Source organism: Bemisia tabaci, chromosome 4, assembly GCF_918797505.1.
Source record: "Bemisia tabaci chromosome 4, PGI_BMITA_v3".
Classification (NCBI taxonomy): domain Eukaryota; kingdom Metazoa; phylum Arthropoda; class Insecta; order Hemiptera; family Aleyrodidae; genus Bemisia; species Bemisia tabaci.
Genome location: NC_092796.1, coordinates 16,242,361 through 16,264,153, shown reverse-complemented (window position 1 = coordinate 16,264,153; position 21,793 = coordinate 16,242,361). Strand labels below are relative to the sequence as shown.

The 21,793-nt window shown below is 41.7% G+C and overlaps 1 protein-coding gene across 1 annotated transcript in view; it reads left to right on the top strand.

Moving 5' to 3' along the window:
* Positions 1 to 21,793, top strand: part of LOC109034324 (uncharacterized) — a 61,749-nt gene that overhangs the window by 33,857 nt on the left and 6,099 nt on the right. The window contains exons 3-4 of the mRNA XM_019047402.2: positions 15,855 to 16,146; positions 17,560 to 17,755. Of these exons, the coding sequence (XP_018902947.1) occupies positions 15,855 to 16,146; positions 17,560 to 17,755 (488 nt within the window). The remainder of the gene's footprint in view (positions 1 to 15,854; positions 16,147 to 17,559; positions 17,756 to 21,793) is intronic.

Genomic DNA, 21,793 nt, shown 5'->3' with positions numbered 1-21,793 from the left:
ACCCTCCCGCGAAAGAATGATGATGTAGAGAATATGGCGAACACGGCCTCTTAACCTCTTTAAGTGTAATATTTCGATATTTCGATTTGTTTGTATGTTTTGTATACTTCCCTATCCATCACTATCCTGCCGACACTTCCTGGTTTCCTTCCCGAAATGCCATTGAATACTGCATCGAAGTAATTCATAATGAAAAGGGCTCTCTGACGGATATCGATTTCATGAATTTTTTAGGCGCTTACTCACTGCTTTTTGTAAGTTTTTGCGCGTGCAGTCTGATGTGCATGCTATTGCACGGCCCACTCCAGACCAGAGTAAGGATAGATATTTCTCCGGCAAAACAATATATTCCGACAGCAACGCAGTGATTCTACACAGAGTCCTTAAGATGCGATGCAACAATGTTTTCGCAATATTCTGGTCACGTAATTTTGTACTTGGGACCGAATTTTGTGCCGGGGAAAACGGACCTTTCTCTGAAAATGATATATCCTTATGGCTCTGGTTGTGATTAAACGAATGTAGGTACATCGATTTGGTCATTTATTGTGGAAAATTTTGACTTCTACGTAAGAAAAAAACGACGATAATCCTGCACTTAGTTTAAAAAATCATTTTCCATGAATAGAAACAAATTGTCAAAAAATTTGCGAAAATATAGCCAAATTCGAAAAAAACCTGAATTTGGTTTTTGAAACAGGCACTGCACTCGATTGCAGTATCAAAGGTGATACTTTTGTCGTGGTCAAATTTATTTTCATTTTCTAGAATTTTGCAATTTTTATTTTCTCCGCAACAAGATTTTTCAGACCTACACGCGCATGGGCTATTGCAATTTTTATTCCAACATTTGACAAGATTTTAAAAAAATCGTCGCAATATATCACTCGCCAGTTTAACCAAAACGGAGGCTGGGAGGACTCATCCTGTACATTTTTAAAGCCCAATTCACACTATCAAAATGTCTATTCAACTCTTGGATGCAACTTGTCGAATGAAAAGTTGGATAGTTTGATACTGACGAGAGAAAACGATAATTTGATGAAAAATTGAACAGAAACTTGAGTGTGACGTTGAATTCAACTTTTCGTTGAACTTTCCATCCAGTTGGCGGCGCCAATGAAAGTTGAACGAAAAGTTGGAACGAAATCTTCCGACCAACGTCTGCCGAGGCTGTATCTTCGCGAACCAAAGGCTGACGGAAATACCGAATGCCGACGAAAATACCGAATGCCGATAGGTATCCGGAACTGGAAACCTGGAATGACGATATCACACTGCAACGGTAATTGAATAAAAAAATGTTGCGTCAAACTTTCCATCCAACTTTTTGTTCAATTATGTCAGATGAAAAGTTTGATAGTGTGAATTGAGCTTAAGGAATATTACGATTTCACCAACACGCGTTTTTACACTTATTTAGTGCATAGTTTTAATTTAGTGACAGACGCTGAATTTCGGTGTAACGACTTTTAACACCGACAAAATTCGACCTCAACTGGCCAGTTGTCAAGATAATTAAAGGGCTTGGAGGACTAGGCGCATAAGTGCAGTTTTTGCTGTTTCGAGAAATGACGTGTTTGAGGTTTCGAAATTACATGGGTCCTCATGGCGGGAAGGAAGTTCAAACTGACTTTAGATGCTTACAAATTTGAATGTGGGAGCGACTTCTTCACAGAATAAGTATTAACACTAGTTTTACTTGAAATCATTAATATCTCAGTTTTTTCCAAAACTGCACGTTACGCCTTGTCCTCCAAGACTCTCAATTGTAGCTGGGAATAATTTTAGTTACCTAGGTAATTTCAAAAGTCATGGGGTTAGTCGAATGTAGTATACTCGATTCCGTTTGTTGTGTCTAAAGGGAGGTAGAACAGTCGATTGGTTGTCTTTCACGTAAAGGAGGTGCCGATGGTTTGTCTATAAAGCATTATCCAATCAATTGAAGGTACGATAACAGAACCGAGCAACACAACTGACACATTACATCTCAGCTTAGTCTTATCCTATCCAATTGACAATGACAGAATTTCAACAAGCTGCCTGCAGCAACATCACCGAGCATACAGCTACTAACTCTGAGTACTCCACCGCTGTAAACTTTGAAAATACGTAATTCAGTCGCACCATTTCAACATTTTCGCCCATGCCGCGGCGCGTCAGGCGGGCAGCCAGCGCGAAACGCGCATTGGCGCCTACAAACCTAACAGGGATACTTCACGCGTTGCGCAATGCGTGAAGTATCCCTGTTAGGTTTGTAGGCGCCAGTGCGTCGCCGCTCCGCTTTGTGTTAGGCTCTAATATTTAATCTGGCGGAGTTAGCGTTACTCAACTCATGATTTTGAAATGTTTGCATATCCTGTATGGATTATTCTCATTTTAATTGATGAAAAAAAAAATATGCATTAAAGGAAGATATAATGTGTGTTTTGTAAATATTAAGGTGGTTCCGTATCAGAATAAATATTAAGGGTTCAAAGACCCTTAAACCATGGATACATTCATTTTTGAAGCTTAACTATCAGAAAACCAAGAAAAAACATTTAAAATCCGACTTTTTTTTCGTCGTCCATGACCGACCTCTACCATTGACTCGATCCACCGTGTGCCGTTATTTTATACTCGCAAGAAAGTTTGTGGGGGTTTCATCGGCCCCTACACGGCCAAACCCTTGACGAGCGCTTTGAGCTCTTCTACAGGCTCGCTAGCGGCAATAATTAACTAACCTGATTGCTGGAGTCGTCTACTGTCGAGCTGAGGAAGAACGCCGTATGAGCCTTTAGACGTTGCCAAATTTCCTTCGATAAAAATCGATTGGGTTCCTCCCTTAAGGCGACGGCGTGGACGTCCTGTGAAAGGTTGGCGACGAGGGGTGGAGGAGGAGATCAGAAGGTGCCAATTGCGTGATGATCTCTGGGAGGATAGGGGACAATGGCGATAGGGCGTCGCAGAGCGCGAGGCGGCGCTATAAAAGCGGCTTTATGTATGTAAAATCGAATTTAATGCAGAAAAAATTGTGAATTTTTTTTCCCAAAATGTTCAGACAATTTTGTATGCATCTGAAAATTTCAAGAAAAAATATGCATGAATGTCTTCAAAAATACATGTTTTATCAAGGAAAATTTGGCAACTCTCGAATGTTCATAAGGGCTTTCTTCCTTAGGACGGCAGTATAACTCGTGGTCCTTAAGACAGCAGAGTGTTTTGGGGCGCGAGTCCATATTTTTGCGGAATTTGCTCAAATTGAGAGGCGAGCTTTTTGAAAAATTGAAAGGTTTATTCGGAGATCGTAAGTCAGTCGCTTTGCATGTGACAGAAATCGTATTACAGTCCTCGAGTCTTGACATTGGCTGAGCTTTGCGTGTTTGATGCTCAGAAATTATTCGCGCGTTCGAAATGTGTCGGGTAATTATCTATCCCCCACCCCGGAAGCCGTACACCTGAGGAAATTACCCTGTGTCCGCGCAAGGCTTTATTAAGCGCTTGGTCATAAAACAATAGCCTTTGCCCGACCAGACCACGATTTTTAACGCAAATATGAGGCATTTTTTCCCGCTCGCAGTCAACCGGTGGCGAATAATTGTCACAAAAAAGCTCTTGCGTACTATGCGATTCTCAGGCTCGCAGTCTGAAACGACTGCGTGATCTTACGTAAAATTTTCTGGGGAAACTATCCTATCACCAGAGTTGTTAGGCGAAATATTGTACTGTATTCGATGAGTCATATCGCGAACGGTTAATTTTTGCATTGGGATACTTACGTACATATAAGTCGCTTTCATAGCACTTCCAGACGCTGTACGCGACATAAAGAAAAAAAAGGAGGTGTTTGCATTTCGGGCATCTTGGAATTTTTTGATGATTTGATGACGTAGGTCAATACAGCGGTACAGCATAAAGAGGGGACGTCGCTGTACCGACCTACGTCATCAAATCATCAAAAAATTCCAAGATGCCCGAAATGCAAACACCTCCTTTTTTTTCCTCTATGGCTGTACGACACCTAACCGCTATTGTCCTCCATCCATAGTTCTTCTAACCAAGACCATAACCACCCCTAACCATAATCCTCCGGGGATTGAGTACTTTAACATTTCTGCCTCAGTCCCATATCTCCACGCTCTAACTCTTATTGCCTGTGACGTATATTTGGCAAAAATTGTAGGATGTCTCGACGTTGGCTTACTCCGGTCATAAATTCTTGATGTTGCCGAATCAAAACGGGATCAATAGCCACGCACGCACGCACGCCGAAGTCGCGCACGGCAGAGAGTCGAGAGGAGCCCGGAGAGGAAGCTGAGCCCGGATCAAAAGTGAGAAGTGTTTTTTCAAAGCTTTCAGGAGCGTTCAACGGCGTTCAGTCCCTCATAACGAAGTCTTGAAAGCCCTCGAGGGAGCATCGCTCTAGTGTGGAGCCTCACTCGTCGCACAGGGGATCGAGTCAGTAGGAGAGGTCGGACAAAATTTGGAAACTTTAAACGCTTATAATGAAGATGTTGCATGTGTGAGGGATTTGCGATTTGACCATTGATTCTTATGTAAAAGTTCGCGAGAAACACGATGGTCCCACTGGTTTTCTCTGAAATCATCTCCCAAGCTCAAAAAAAGCTCTCAAGTAGAGGCCGAAATGGAAGGGATATCCCACCTTACCCTGAGAGTCGACCTCTACATCGAAACAAACTCTCCATGCAAAGATAGGGAGCAAATACATTAGCAGTAATGCCGTGTTTTCAGTTTTGGAGTCCTTAAATAAAGTGGCAACCCTGCTAATGTATTTGCTCCCTATCTTTGCATGGAGAGTTTGTCTTGATGTAGAGGTGGACTCTCAGGGTAGGGTGGGATATCCCCTCCATTTTGGCCTCAACTTTGAGAGCTTTTTTGAGCTTGGGAGATGATTTCAGAGAAAACCAGTGGCACCATCGTGTTTCTCGCGAACTTTTACACAAGATTCTAGGGTCAAATGGCAAATCCCTCACACATGCAACATCTCCATTCCGTTTATACAAAACTCTGAGGCTCTAAAAGTGGTTTTATCGGTTTCCTCGTAAAATTTTCCGCTGGAAGCACCCCTTGAAATTTAAAATGAGACGAAATAAACGTTAAAATTCGCAGTTTTAGTCTCAAATTTCATGTGCGACCTCTCTAATTGACTCGTTCCACTGTACGTCGGCCCGAAGGGCGAGCCAACTTCCCAAGTCGACACTTTTTCACCCATGCTTTTGTTCTCACGTGAGGAAGCTCCCCGCGCCGAGGATGCACCGCTGCCGAAGCGTCCTCTCTCGCGAGATCTCTGCCATTTCCGCCCCGTTTTTCACCGAGTTTCCTCCCTCGCTCGTTTTTCGCGGAGACGGAATGTTTTCATGACCGGCACCGGGACCAGATCTTGTGCTTGCGTCTGTCAAGAGGCGAATAGAGAGACTTTTCACTACGGTGTCTTGGCAACGATGGGAACTTTCGAAGCGCGTTTCCGTTTCTTATCGGATTGTCGTCACAATGTCGTGTGCTGTTGTTGGCATTGGTTCCTGAACACAAACTCGCCAGAATTAGACCAATCAGAGTTTGTCTGTAAATCATGTGATCAGATTGCTTGTCCAGGGTGCATACATACATACATACCAAGCCGCTACCTCAGCGCACTAGAGCGCTCTGCGACTCCAAATCGCCATCGGAATCGATCCTCCCACAAATCATCGGGCAGATTACACCGTCTGATCTCCCCCTCCACTCCCTCTCGCCAACCTTTTACTGGACGTCCACGCCGCCTTCTTCCGGGAGGAACCCAATCAAATACCTTTCTGGGCAACCTACTATCTGCCATTCTCCGCACATGTCCATACCAAACCAGCTGCTTGGTTTTGATATCGTCCGGAATTTCTGGAAAGTCCGGAAATCGCACTGATTTTTAACGAGCGGTCCGGAAGTGCTGAAAAAGTGCGTAATTTTGCAAGAAGGGTTTGAATTTTTTTTCATTATTTTGTTTTTCTTGTCGCAAATTGAGCGGGAAATTCAAATTTGCCGAATTTTGTTAATCGGGGGGTACTGAAGTAGTACTGAATTTTTCTGTTGAGGAGGTACTGAATTTCTCGGGAAAGTACCGAAAAAGTACTGATTTTTGCACAGATTATTAGTAGACACCCTGTTGTCTCCTGCTACAGTCCGGGGAGAATTTTCGTGAGTGGATTTGGTCGACGTTTTCAATCAGATCGGCAGGGTTGCGAACCAAATGAGAAAAACGCTCTGCTGCCGTCAAGAACTAAACTTAACTGCTTGATGAATTTTGGCCAACGTTTGCATCCATCTACTTTTCGACCCTCCTCCCTTGTGGTCTTAATTGCTGCCAGCATTAAAACCAAATGTTATATGCGCACCGTTGCGTCGTCCGAAGGGAATTTCGTTTTGTTGCTACGGAGGTTGGCAGCAAGTTAAAAACTTCGACCGAACCCACTCGCGAAAATTTGCCTGGTGTCAAATTATCATCGTAGTCATGAATATCTTAAAGTCTTCCGGTCAGTAATTCAGTATAACCCGGAAATGAAGATGTATCAGTCCCTGTTATGTGCTTAGGTCCGCTAAATAATGAAGCGTGGCTACTGAGATGGACAGAAAGTTAGAGCTGAATATCTAAGCAGGGTTCTCATGACTGTGGGCGAAGATGCTGATGCATAGAGTCCCTTTATACCCAGAGTTACGACAACTCGATTATCAGCTGACTGGCAGCCGTCCTTGGCTGGCCATGGAAGCCGAAACGAGTGCACCCAAACGAACGATATTGAGGGATAAGGATCAGGAATCCTGCGATGTCTGTCACACAAAAACAACATGCTAAGTTCCTCCCCACCCGTTTTAATATGCCAGTGATCATATTGTGAGGCGTCCCATCCAAAGTCAACTGAATACATATATTGTAGATTGTTGTTAATATACCAATAAAAAATCAACAAAGTGATCAATTAAAAAGAAAATGAGATTGGTTTGTGAATAATTTCTTAATCTATTTTCATTTTGGACCTTTGGAAATAACAATTTACTCTTGATAAACCACAATTAGGTAATATTTTCATTATTCTTGTTCACATTCGAGGTACCGCCATCTTGGTGCACTCGTTTCGGCCTCCATGAGCGAGAACCAATCAGAATTGGATTTTTTTTTAGGCCACTTTCAGCCCAATCCTGGCCCAACCAAAAGTGAGTTGTCGTAACTCAGGGTATAAAGGGACTCTACTGATGCACAATGAACATACTCATATATATCGACGGTGTAAGTCGGCAATCACATAACTCGGTTTGCGTACACCTCTTATAACACCTCTTTGGTGCAACAGGACTTAATTACCTTTCAACAAATTCCTACCTTTATTACACCTGAACCGGATAAACCTTTTGCTTTGTCACAGCTAAAGGCTCTTAGATTTTTCCTGTATACGATAAGTATCATGATTTATTTTGCGATCTTAACTCTTGGTATAAAGGGACTCTAATTTTGAGAGGAAAGCTCCGTACTTTTGAAGAATGCCTGTCATTCTTAATATGTTGGAGCGCCTTCAATTTCGTATGATACTGTGTAACACATCTGTTGTGAAATAGTTACAGGTGCCGCGCCGCGGCACGGCGAGCGGGCGGCCAGCGCGAAAAGCGCCTACAAACCTAAGCGGATACTTCAAACATCGCGCAATACAAGAAGTATCCACTTAGGTTTGTAGGCGCCAGTGAGCCTTGCGTGCTGGCAGCACGCCGCGCCGCTTCGCTCTGTTTGGCTCTAATATTTAAACTCGCAGAGTCAGCGTTTTTCAATTCATGGTTTTGAAATGTTTGCAATCTACATGGATTATTCTAATTTTAATTGATGAAAAAAAAAAATAATATGTATCAAAGGAGAAAATCGACGGTGTAAGTCGGCAATCGCATAACTCGGTTTGCTACGACGCAGACTTCCTGTGATACTTTATTTTTTAAACGGAAGACTACTCAACGGCAATTCTTTAAAACTGCCATGATTTTTCTTCTCTAAGCGAAGACCATTCTGCAAAAACTTCAAGGAATGACGTCAATTTGATCTCCTTTCAACAAATAACACAGAGGTGGCGAGATTCTCAGACACAGCAAACGAGATACGTGATTGCGGACTTACGCCGTCGATATACATGTGAGCACGTGCAACGTGTATACGCAAGATCGCCATATTACGATTTTTTTTTTCTCAAGTAATACGAGGAATTTCATTCATTTTCGGTCAATTTATAATTTTCCTCACGAAATTTTAGCGAAATTGACAATTAAAGAAAAACTCCATAATCCTTATGGGAGCGTCGTATAGGAACGTCACTTACTAGCAACTGCCTCTAAGAGTCGAAGTACAAAGTCTCATCTATACTCATAAATGCAAGTTAAGATGACTGCTCACGCACTCACCTATTATTATCTATCACAAGCTGTATCTCTGGGAACTGCTGATTTTAAAAGTTCAAATTGTCGCACACCATCGGAGTTGAAAATTACGGCAGCTAAGAAAATCTAGTCTTACAGGCGCAAAACCCACAGAGAAATCGTGGTTTAAAACGGTTATGGGTCACAGGTTTTTCCCCTCGAAAACAGCATCTTTGATATTGACCAATCAACGTTTGTTTCTAGCCGGGATGGAGCGATAGTGATATTAGTAAAGCTACCGCGCGCAACTATTCATACTCTCACGCTACTCATGTTGCCGTCACGGTTTTTGAAGGTGCAACCCGACAGAATGAGAGATGTGTAGTGGGGCGAGTAATCACGCGTGTTTCTTGGCTTACTACGGTTATTTTCTCTTCTTTTTTTTTCACTTACTCCACATTATTATTTAGGAGTAATTTAAAGATTGCATGTAATGTTCACTAATAAACGCTCAATGTAGCGCCCCGCACGGGTAAACCGCTAGTTCATCGGCGGATCCAACAAATTGGCAACATTGTCTTTCTCCATTGAAACCTGTGGAAGTGTATCGATTCTGGGAGGGGGCGGGTGCTCTCTTAAGAATCGATTATATAGCATAGGTTTAAATGGAGGAAATCCGGTGTTGCCAAATTACTGGATCCGCCTCTGCGCTAGTTCCAAGTGTATGAAACCCACCCAATCGCAATTACCGATCCCCGTCCGAGAGGCAAGCCTGTCACCAAATTGAACAAAAATAGCTCCCTCGGATTAAGGGGAGTTTTTTAAGGGAGGAAAAGAAGAGTGCTTCGATTTATTCTAGAGACGGATAAACTGATTTTCGAAAGAGGGCACACTTCCGGCTTCCGCGTTGGAAAAATTTCCCGGATGTCAACGGAAGTTGATTGGAAGGGACGAGGACCGCAGGGCGGAGGATGGAAAAATTGGAACAGTATCTTGTTTCTATCTCGGTTGGCGCCAATACTTACGTACCCACGTTGCCAGATGATGCAATCCTTCGGGTCAAAAGTTTTGCCTAGCGACGGAAGGGCGCCAAATGAGCAATCGGACGCGGTTGAATTTCTCTCTATAAGAAATGAATATTTTGAAGAATTTAGAATTTTCCCCTCGATAAATTTTCGATAGAAATTTACTTACAATTGGACTATATTTATGCGAAAAGGAACTATCTTCCACGCAAGCCCTTTGCACATAGTTCATTTCATCATAAATTCGTCCAATTGGCCTGTAGGCAGGTAAGTAAGAGTAGAAAGACCACAAGATACTAATCATCATTTAAACATTCGCACAGAAATAATATGTTCAGTTAATATGTTCAGTTCAAAATGAATAAGTAAGGGATGAAAAAATATAAAAGTAAAATATGAATGCGTTTTTTGTAAAATATGAATTAGAATTCATATTTTACATTATAACCGATTAATTGCAACGTTTCGCTTTTGCGGAAAAATGAAAACCAACATCGGCCCAAAAAGCCGTTGAAAGTAAACTTATGCATTCCACAAAAAACTAGAGGTTTCACAAGAATTTCTCTCTCCTTTGATTTGATAGAGTATGCTTTTAAACTTGTCAAAAGACAGAGGGAGAGAGAAAGAGAGAGAGAAAAAAAATTCAGCACACTGAAAAAAAGATTTCACATCAAATCACACTGAAACAAAATTCCTCCATTGACTCGGGTCAGCTTTGTTTCTATGGTATGTGGAAAGTTCAAATTGACGAACTCCAAAAACGTCAGTTCCTCGGTCAAGCGTTGACTTTGTGACTTTTTGAAGTGTTCACCAAGTTCCACATGAATTTTCGTTGAAAACTCATTTACTGCAATGTGCTGCTTAATTTCTTAACTCTGTCTGCACCGATTTATCATTCATTATCAGAAATTTGTTTAAAAAAAATATTAATACAGTTGTTCAAGAATGACTATTTTATCGGAGAAAATTGGGCAACACTTGAATACTCATGAGGCGTTTTTTTCTTAACACGGTAGGGCTATGATGCAATTCGGCGACTCTTGCATGATGCGAACGTTATACAGTTCAAATTTAAGACTGTAGTCATTTGGCAAGTTTTCAAAAATATTGGAGAAATGGCAGACTGCGCTCTTTCGCTGGAGCCAAAAACAAATAAAAACACTCATTTGGGCATCGATTTCATGCGGGTAAATTAATTGTTGCGGGTTTTCCCGGTTCTCTTTCACGTATTCTTGGTCCCTTTACAGTCACTTACATTAACGACACTTCATTAATTCCGTTTTTCTGGTTTAATCTTGTTAGCCCTCCACAGGATCGTTAGAAAGAAGTCGTTATTATCGGTAACACTCCTCACGTGCCAGCACTTATTTGAACACACAGTCATTTATTTATAACATTGTTGACATTCCTCGTGTCGATTTTCCGCTGATAAAAGTGTAAAAGCACATATCTCGATTGCAGTGTTTCAAATCTTACGCGTCTTCTCTATTTTTCCAATAAGCAGAAAACCCACACTGGAAAAAAAACATTGGATCGAGAGTCCAGACTCTTGAAAACAACGACAAGAAAAAGGACTCTCGATTCAATCAGATTTCAGCTTAAATCAAAAGGAAATCCGCTCAAATTAAGAGGCTTGGTTCTTGACTTACGCTTAAATCTGATTGAGCCAAGAGTATTTTTTCTTGTCGATGTTTTTAAGAGTCTGGACTCTAAATCCAATGTGTTTTTTTCCAGTGCATTTAAAATGTTTATACATGCATAGAATATTCTTTGCGTGGCGAAGAAAAATTAAACGAAATTAAACAAAATTGATTATCAATTATCTTTTTTTTTTTTAATAGAGAAGAAGAAGGAGGAAAAAAAATGTGGCCTTAAAAGTTCATTTTTCCCTTCAGAGTTATAAAGGAAGAAAACTGCAAACCTCTTTTTCTCTATCATAACTTAAAGTCATTGAGTCCCTTCCTACTAAATTCAATACGTTTAATCTAACTCTCGTGCAAAGATAGGGCGGAATACATTAGCAGGGTTGTCATTCTTCGTGGCAACTTCCAAGTTGCCAGATAATGTCAGATATTTTTTTGCTAGCCTGCTGTCATTGCCAAGCAATTTCTGAGCTTTTCTGAGCAATTTCTGACACTTGTAAAAACCAGTGGCACCACTGTTTCTCGCAAAATTTTAACACAATTTATTTAAAATCGTCATAATTGTACTTTTTTTTCGGCAGAATATTATGTATACGTTTCAAGCAATAAAGTTAGCTTCTTTCTCATTAAAAAAAATTGAAAAAAGTGAGTAAACTAAAAGTGGGAAAATTTCCGCAATCCTTCGATCCCAAGATTGCATGCTCGGGGTGTGAACACCAATAGGCAACGAGGCGTCGAAGGCATATTAGCGCCTACAAGACTGCTTGAATACTTCTCGCATTGCATCAAACGCAATGCACGTTTGCACGAGTTATTTGCGGTAACTTCTCGATCGTGAGTATAGGCACATTGCCGCTATCACTGGATTGAAGGCGCATCACATTGTGCAGATGACTCGCACTCGACACTTGACTGAGCTCCCTTCCGTGGCTTGCGCGACACTAAAATTGCCGCAAAACTAGGACCACGCGTCATTTTTTTTGACGGTCCCTGCCCGGTTTTTGCCACAATTAAAGGGTAAATAAGTATTTTAATTGCAACGATTCAGCAACTCGGACGATGTTTAAATGATGCAGCGATTCTGAAAGATTCGCGTATAATTAATTCGTCGCGTCTTAAAAATCGCGTCTATTTTTGCACTATTTTCCGTAGTCGGAAAAAATTATGAAAAATACTGCAAAATCAGTTCTTTAGGCACTTTCACGTTAAACGATAAAATATTTGCGTGCAAAACTTCCATTAAATCTCCTCCGTCTGAGTTTTCCCCCGTTCCTTGTTAGTCCAGCTCTTCCCTCAGGATGTGTTTTGTGGACTCAGGAGAGTCTTGGGTGTGCCGTTCCCGTTGACATCTCCTGGCCGCGCCTCGCCGCAGCATCTCATCAAGTGAGGAAGTAAATCACCCCGCGATTTATTGCTTTTCCTGAAATACTGGAAATGTGTGCCAATGGGCCGCCGCGCCGTAAAACCGCATCGACGCCTAACTTCCACTCAAGGTCGGTCGACGCCCACGCTACCTAGCGGAGCACCAGGGGTAATAAACCTCGAGGAATTTCATTCACTCTCTTCTGAATCTCAACGAGTTTAATTCTCACCGATTCGTGATTTATTTGTGACCGACCAGTAGTCATAACTATAGAGAGGTCATACCGGTGCTGCCATTTCCCCGGATTAATTCCGAAATTCGGAACTTTTCAAATAATCGGAACTTTTCCCGGAATTTTCAGCTTTTTCCGGAATTTTCTCGAAATTTGCCGTTTTTCGGCAGTTTGACCATTACTTTTATCAAATTTGACGATCTGACCACGCACGGCACGATTACCGTGTCGTCTTGTCTCTCTCCCCTCAGGCCCAGGGTCTTAGTTTTTCCCACCACCTAGTCATCAAACTGTCGCACAGGACGGAAACTTGAACGTCTTTCTAAATATTTGTAGCTGGCAGTGAAGCAAATAATGATAGCGAACTTGTTTCCTCTCAGATTGACAGCCGAGTTTAGCAGAGGGCAGGTAGGAACGAAATAAAATGTAGTATTTTTAAAATTGCTCAATTGCTCAGCCGTAAAAAACTGAGAGTACGGAACCAACCGAAACCTCCGGAATTTATTTCCTTTTTTAATCAATATTTCCCTCATGTGAAAATAAAAGCAAATAGATCTGAACGTTCCCCAAATAGCATTTCTCAACGGAAAAATTGCTATTTGCTGATTTTATCGACGATAAAATCGCCAGGATCACCATCTGACTTCTGAGCGATTATCCCGATCTTATCGCGATAAAATCGCGCTTTTATCGCCGGACAATTCATCGCGATATTTTCGAAATAAAAATCGCGAAATCGGCGATTTAATCTCGACTTTATCGACAAAAATTGATCACGATTTTATCGAACCACAAATTGCGATTTGTAGCGATTTAACCGCCATGTATCGCGATTTGTAATGCGATAATATCTCGATATATTGCCACCGATATAATCGTGATAACCAAGCGATGAAATCGCTACTTATCGCGATCACTGCTACTCAGGCTTCCTCGCAAGACGAAACAAGTTGCACAATCACTGCAATCTCGAGATTTAAACTCGGTCCAAAGCTCACTCGGAGAATGTCATCGAGCACAGAGTGGTTGAGACAAGGATCTCGTTTCTAGAGGGATGATTTCTAGAACTCCGTCAAATCCGAGCGAACGACTAAACGCGCGCTCGAGGCTGTACAGCTTCGCGACTTCGCCCGCCTACAACTCATCCGCAGACGTCACTCCCAAAGTGCACAAGTGCGATTAATAGGATGCCGCGACTTGTGAGGTTTCGCCGCAGATATGCGAACGGATTATTCTAATAACGGGATCCCGTTTTAGCTCAGCCTCACTTTTTGCGTCAAGGCTCCCGTAGGCGTACGTCCTACCGCGGAGCGCCTTTTATATTTCCGAGTTATCCTTTTAATCAGCGCGCAGTCGGGGGCTTCATTTGAGAGAAAAATGTTGAGGAGTTGATCCGTGACGTCAATTGGAGCTACGCTTTCGTCTTCCTGACGTTTCTAAATAAAAAAGTGGTACGGCGAAGACTCGTAATCCTTTTACGGCCCCCCGCCATTTCGTTTTCCTCCTTTCTTGCTAATTTTTCCGACCGTATACCAATGAGGATTTCGAAACATCATCACTTTGATAAGGAAAACCGAAGAAGTCGAGCCTCTCTAAAAGTGGACTTTTTTTTGGGGGGGGGGGGGGATTCGGGGGTGTCTTTGACGTCGGCAAATATAATACATTATTTCGTGACGAGGGAAGCCATCGTCGGAATTTTTACTCGAGCTCTGAGCTGGTTTTGGCCATAGGTACACTGTACAGCTGTGCATTGTCCACATTTTCAGTATGCATGCACGCATTTTCAACTTCGATGCTGAATAATTAATGTAAATTTTCTAACAATGTGTGATCGCAACCTTAAGTATCAAGGGAAAAAAAATAACAGAAAATCACAGAAAACCTGATCATTCATATTGATAGACAAATCTATAGGACAAAGAAGACAAAAGGGATTTGGAGGGAGCCTATCGGTGGAAGCGGGTGGTTGCAATGGACAAAGAAGGTAGATAATGGACTAACTAACGGCAACCCGCGAGAGACCCGATAGTTATTAGCCCATCATTTTCTCTCTTAGTCTGTAGGAACCACCCATTTCATCAACCATTAGGATCGCTCCATACTCCCTTTGTCTATAGCTTTGTCTGTCCATTTCGATAAGCAGCCAGCAGGCGAAGTTAATCATAACTTATATTACTGCGAGGCGAGATTTATAGACGACATAAGACACAAGTCTTAGGAAACAGATGTCTGCACGCAGTATGTTTTCTGGCCTACCTCGGAAATTGAAGGCGAAATAGCAGTCAGTGTGAACCATCCACATTTCCTTTTTTTCGATCCCGCTTCCTCCAAATTGTTAAACCGGAAACGACTCCGCTTGCATCGCGACGTTAACTTCAAAATTGCATTACACTGATTTGCAAAGCAAATGTCCCCTTCCCTCCACTCATCCTTCCGCAAAACCATCTCTGATTTTTGCGGAGTTTTTTCAAGCCTTTTGGTAAATCCAAACTTCCCCTTGATCGCAGTAAACTTCTTGGAGTCTCCGTGTTTTTAGCGTTCTCCCCGAAGAATGAAATAAACCTGCCTCTGCGGCGCACAATGGAACTAGTCTTTGGAGGTTTGGAAGCAGCCGGACATGAATTTTTTGACATAAATTGTAAAACTTTACGTTTATCTCGTCACAATTTTAACTTTAAGGGGTTTTTTTCAAAGAAAATTTTACGAGAAAACCGATGAAACTTCATTTAAAAAAGTAGAATTTCAAATTCATGAAGATGCACGCTTTTAAAATTTTTAAGTCATGTCCGACCTCTGCCATTGACTCGATCCACTGTGCGCATAGAGAAAAAAAAGGAGGTGTTTGCATTTCGGGCATCTTGGAATTTTTCATAGAGTATCTATAGCTTTGATGACGTCATTGGGTACAGCGACGTTTTTATCCTGTCGATTTTCTTGGAAATGGTGTAATGTAAGGGAAAAAGTCATTCTATAAAAAGTGCTTGAAATTATATAAAGAGTTGATTTAAGTAAAAAAATCGGACATTATGGTCCGTTTTTACAGCGTCAACTTAACCCTCAACGAGCGTCTTGTTTACATTGATGACGTAGGTGGGTACAAATCCTCAAGATGCAAACACCTCCTTTTTTTTCTCTATGCACTGTGCGTCGGTAAAAATTGCCGCCGAAAACTTGTCTGTGAAAAAATCCCCGACTCTGTGACTAATTTGAATTTGTTGGTGTTGCAGTCACTTTACGAGTTGGAGCTGGCGGGCTGCAACGAGCTGACGGAAGCGGGGCTTTGGGCCTGTCTGTCTCCTCGGATAGTTTGCCTGACGCTCACTGATTGCATCAACATAGCAGACGAAGCAATTGGAGCCGTGGCTCAGCTCCTGCCCTCCCTGTACGAGCTCTCGCTGCAGGCCTATCACGTCACCGACGCCGCCTTGGGATTCTTCTCGCCCAAACAGAGCGCCTCCCTTAGTATACTCCGGCTTCACTCTTGCTGGGAGCTCACTAATCATAGCATCGTTAATATAGGTAGGTCTTCAACGCAAAATCCAAACGTACACTGGGGGAAAAAAAAAAAAAAAAAAAAAAAAAAAAAAAAAAAAAAAAAAACATTAGATCTAGAGTTCAGACCTGGTTCAGACTCTTAAAAACATCGACAAGAAAAAATACTCTTGATTCAATCAGATTCAAGCTTAAATCAAGAACCCAGCCTCTTAATTTGAGCGGATTTCCTTTTGATTTAGGTAAGCCTAAATCTAATTGAATCAAGAGTCCTTTTTCTTGTCAATGTTTTCAAGAGTCTGGATTCTAGATCAAATGTGTTTTTTTCCAGTGTACGGGTGATTCGGCGAAGAATTTATTGTTGGGATCTGACACTGTGAGCCGTCACGCAAAATTTGGTGCAAATCGCCGATTTTTGAAAATTTTGCGATACTCATGGTAGATATATCGACGAAAAATGTCGGTTTTTGTCGTAAAAGAGAAGGAGGGAGGTCTAAAGTACGACGTAATTTATAAGAGAGGAGGAATTGCAGATCCGTACGACCTGCTTTAAGGAGCCGTTCATAAATTACGTCACCCATTTTTTTAAAGTTTCGATTCGAGATCTATACAATCCTATTTTTGACAAGAGACATTAGCTACAAAGATAAACTAAATTAGGGATAAAAGATAACAACTTTCAAATAACAATTAAGTAACAAGTCTCAGAGTGTCAAACCGAGGTCCGCCTAAAAGATTAACCTCTAACAAGCGCGGGCTTCGGATCAAAAGTTCAAGATGAGAGGATTCTCATTGAAACTTTTTGGCCGAAAAGGGAATTTTTTGTGGAAGTGGCGTTTCAGTGAAGATAACCTCTCTTTGTCCTCCCTACCAGTTTTCTGAAAAATTTCGGTCTATTTTTCCCATTTTTTTTACCTCAAAATTTCTCAGCTTTTTGTTCGATACTCTCCCATAGCGGATATCGCTTCCTCCACAAATTGATTCACTTGACGCGACGCCCCACCACACTGCCGTACTAAGGAAGAACGCCGTATGAGCATGAGAGTTGCCAAATTTCCCTCGATAAAATGTTTAATTTAGAAGAAAGTTCTGAATGTTTAGCCTTGAAAATTTCAGACTATTTAGATCAAATTTAGAACTAAATTATCGGAAAAATTGGAGCGAAAATATTCATAAGTTTTCCAGAAAATTAAAGTTTTATCAAAGGAAATTTAGCAACGCCTGAAGGTTCATACGGCGTTTTTCCTTAGCACGGTAGCACAGGCCGGGTGCGGAAAATGTGGGAGGGGTTCAGTTTCCTGATGTTCGTCTTGTTGCTTTTCCTCGTGAAATTTCAATATCAAGAAATGTTTTTGAAGAAATGATTTGATTTAGGTTTTATCTTCAGCTCATTTGTTGATGCAGAGTATTTAAACAGAGATTGTCTTATTTTGTTTGCAGTACACTCATTACCAAACCTAACAGTTTTAAGTTTATCTGGCTGTAGTAAAATCACGGACGATGGTGTAGAATTAATCGCAGAGAATTTACATAAATTAAGAAGTTTGGACTTGTCGTGGTGTCCAAGGATCACCGACGCCTCTCTAGAATACATTGCTTGTGATCTCAATCTTTTAGAGGAACTTACCCTCGACAGGTTAGTCAGCCTTTATCTCTATTTACTTTTAAGCTGATACCACACGATCAAACCGTGCCATCAATAAGTCAAGTTCAAGTTCTGTGATTTGTCCAAATCATCGAATAAGCCAATCACAACACGTGACCTTGATGTTTGATAGCTAGGTTTGATCGTGTGACATTAGCTTTACGTATTTTGATGATCGCTTTCAAGTTCAACACACGTAGGTATATTTATCACTTTTGCTGGTGCTCATTGTCCATTTCTCCGGTATGTTCACCGAAAAGAAACGAATTATTTGGTAATCTACTTTTCAAAATCGACGACTCGTCATTGACAAGGATATTCTTCCAAAAAACGTTTATTAATTAACCATTATAAAATCAGGCACCTTATACTTCGGGGAGGCAGGGTGGGGAGAGGGTGCCCGGTGCCATGACAATGAAAAAGATGGACTGCGGGAAGGACAGAGCCTAACCTGAAGCCAAGCTTGAAACGTCCTGAAGTTTGAAAATTTGAGAGTAAAATCTCAGTCTGGCTTAGCTTAAGTAATTTTCTGAGAGACCCTGGTCAAAATTTGCGATAAGAGCTGCGTTTCAAAATACCATAGGAATTCTTATAGCCGGCTAAAGAAGGCTACAGAAAATCATATAGCTGGCTGTAGAATGCGGAGAAAATCATACGGCTGGGCTGTACGAAGCGATAAAAAATTATGCAGCCGGGCTATAGTTCCTATCGCCGGGCTTTACACTTTATCGCCTGGCTGTTGCTTTTCCGCTATTGATTATAAAAGGGTATAAGAACATGTGTAGAAATTCGTGTGCTTTGGAAATCATTAAGTTTGATACGGATAACCACCTTAATATTTACAAAACACACATTATATTTTCCTTTAATACATATTTTTGATTTTGTTCATCAATTAAAATGAGAATAATCCATACAGAGTGTGCAAACATTTCAAAATCATGAGTTGAATAACGCTGACTCCGCCAGATTAAATATTAAAGCCTAACACAAAGCGGAGCGGCGACGCACTGGCGCCTACAAACCTAACAGGGATACTTCACGCATTGCGCAACGCGTGAAGTACCAAGCGTAGGTTAGGCATAGGTTAAGCACAGGTTTGTAGGCGCCAATGCGCGTTTCGCGCTGGCTGCCCGCCTGCCGCGCCGCAGCGTGCCACGGCGCTTGAAGCAACTATTTCACACCAGAGGTATTGCACAGTATCATACGAAACTGAAGGCGCTCTAATATATTAGTAAAGGCAGGCATCCATCAAAAGTACGGAGCTTTCCTCGCAAAATAAATCAAGATACTCCGGCCCAAAAAGAGAGCAGTATTCCAAAAACTCACTAAGTCCCAGCATCCGTAATTAGTAACGTTTAGCATAAACTTTATCGCCTGGCTGTTGCTTAATCGCCATCGGCTATAAAAGGCTTTAAGGAATTGTGTAGCTGGCTATAGAAGCTATTGGAAATCTTACAGCCGGCTGTGGGTCTATGGTATTTTGGAGCACAGATTCTACTGCCAATTTTTACCAGGGAGAGGGGTGTAAAAATGTATAAAACCATCGTTGTAATTTTTGAAAGATCCCTATACGATATGGAATAAATGTAGAAATATTGAAACGTTGGAACTTTGAACAAAACATCTTCTTTAGGTAACAATTAACATGAACTATTGGAACGGTTTATTTTTATTGCCTCACTAGTAGCGGAACCCACAATATTTGTAACTAGATGGCCTACAATGTTTCAAAATGTCCCCTGAGGGGATGTTTTCTGTACTGAATGGAAACGGAGAAAAAAATCTTCTTTTCATGATGACTTAACCACTGCCCTCTTTTCTAAAGGCGAAATGTAATTACACTAATGAGTCGCCATATCGGGCCTGCTAGATCGCCTTTACGAACCAGTAAAATGAACGAGATACTACGTCCACACAACATAGGTAGGCCGTGCTCAAGGTTCGCCTTCAAAACGGCTTGTAGGCAACCTTAGGGACGCAAGTAATTTGGCTTTCAATAATAAAGCGGAAAAAGCAAGGGAGACATTTCGTGGATCTTTTCGATCAGTTCATTCATTTACGATTTCCATGGGGCTCTGGAGGCCAAGATTCAGATGACACTTGCCTGAAAAAAAACAAAAAAAAACACGCATTTTGGGCTGTATAGTTTTAGATTTTCTAGTATATTTTATCGTGCCTACCTAGGAAAACCGATCGTCTTAATTGCCCGTAATATCGTGTGATTCTTTCTTGTTTTCTTACGGATCTTCTTTGAATTCTACTCCGTAAATTTGTTGGATCTCTTTAACTTGTGGCAAATTCAAAAATAAGTAAACATGAAATACACTGCATTCGAGTTACGTTTTTCTATTTTTTATGATTGTATTTTTTTTAAATTTAATGTTCGCACCGTTGACGTAACAAGACACCACTGTAAAACGATAAAATTGCCATAATATTAGCCACCTATCTCCACTGAAAAACAATACCCCATTATAACCACAGCTTAAAATCCTCACTGTCTACCATTAGTCGCTCGATTACTCAACCACTGCCCCGATTTCTTAATGGCAGAATTTAATTAAATTAACGAGCCGCCATTTGAGGAGAAAGCGGGGGGGAGGGGGGCGTTCGGTGCTCCTCCATTACAGACCAGCAAATGAGCGAAACGCTGCTTATCTCCGAACGCAGGTAGGCCGCCTCCAAGGTCCGCCTTCAAAACGGCTCGTAGGCAACCTCAGCAGCGCGCGTGCCGTTTGAGTTGCGTGGGTAGGCGGAACGGCGCACAGTGGGTCGGGTCAACGAGGAGAAGTTGGACAAAATCTGAGAACTTTGAAAGCTTATATATTTTCAAAAATATGAAACCAAAAAATTTCAAGTGTGGCTTCTTTGGTTTTTCCGTGAAATTTTCTGTTGGAAACACCCTTTAAAATTGGATTTGTGACGAAATTAACATCAAAATTTGAAATTTTAGAGAAATATTTTTTGTCCAACCTCCTCGTTCCACTGTGCGGCGCTCGTTACTTAGCGGGAACAAAAGCTCCAACCGGGGCCGGGAGCAACGCTTCGTTCGCGGGATGAGCAATTGTTTTCCGTCGCAGTTTCTTACGCGAGCGATTCTCCATGACACCTGAGGTCAGGTTCATGTCACCCGGTCTCAGTTTCACGCGCGCTTGGCACCCGAATCGGAGGGCAGCGCCGCCTGCCCGTCAAAGCCAAGAACAGCGTATCTCTGAGGGGATACTATCTGTAGATATACGGTTTTTGACGGAGCGGAGTTCTTATTTTCGTCCCCGTCGACAGCGGCGGCGGGCTTAAAATTTAACGTAACGTAACGATCTTGAGTTCTTGACAGACGGACGAGAGAGAAATTCGTTCCTGTCATCGCGCGTGGATGATTCATTTTGGGAACTCTCGGGAGGCGGGAAAATGCCGAAAAAGGGGACGCGATGTGTAAACAGTTTATCCTGGCACTGAGGTTTTTTGCTCGTACTTACGCTGAGTACTGTTTCCACATTTTTGGGGGAAAAATCGTTTTTTCTATTTGTATACCTATCGTGTATGTGAGAGATCGACCAATAAGATGCAGATGAAAATCCAGGTAGGTTTAATTTCAAGTTAGTTAGGCGGAGTACGACTAGATTCAGACTGGGAAAAGATTTTTAGATAATACGTGACGCAAATCAACAAATACAAAACTACTGTTTCACAAAGGATATTTCGTCACCTTCCGGCCAAAGGATCACAAGCGCCATGCGACGTTTCAAAATTTCCACCGCCATTTTATTTTTGCACGGAGAAATTGTTGGTTGAATCTGCACAAAGGAAATTCAGGACAGCTTCGTTGAACAATTTCTCTGTAAAAAAAATAAAATGGCGGCGAAAATGTTTAGACGTAGCATGGCGCTTGTGATACTCTGACCGGAAGGTGACGATTTGTTGGCCTACCTCAGAAATTGAAGGCGAAATAGGAATGTGCGTCTGCATGTCGATTCATTCTGCTTTAAACTTTCAATTAAAAATTGCCGCCGCATCCCAGTTTAACGT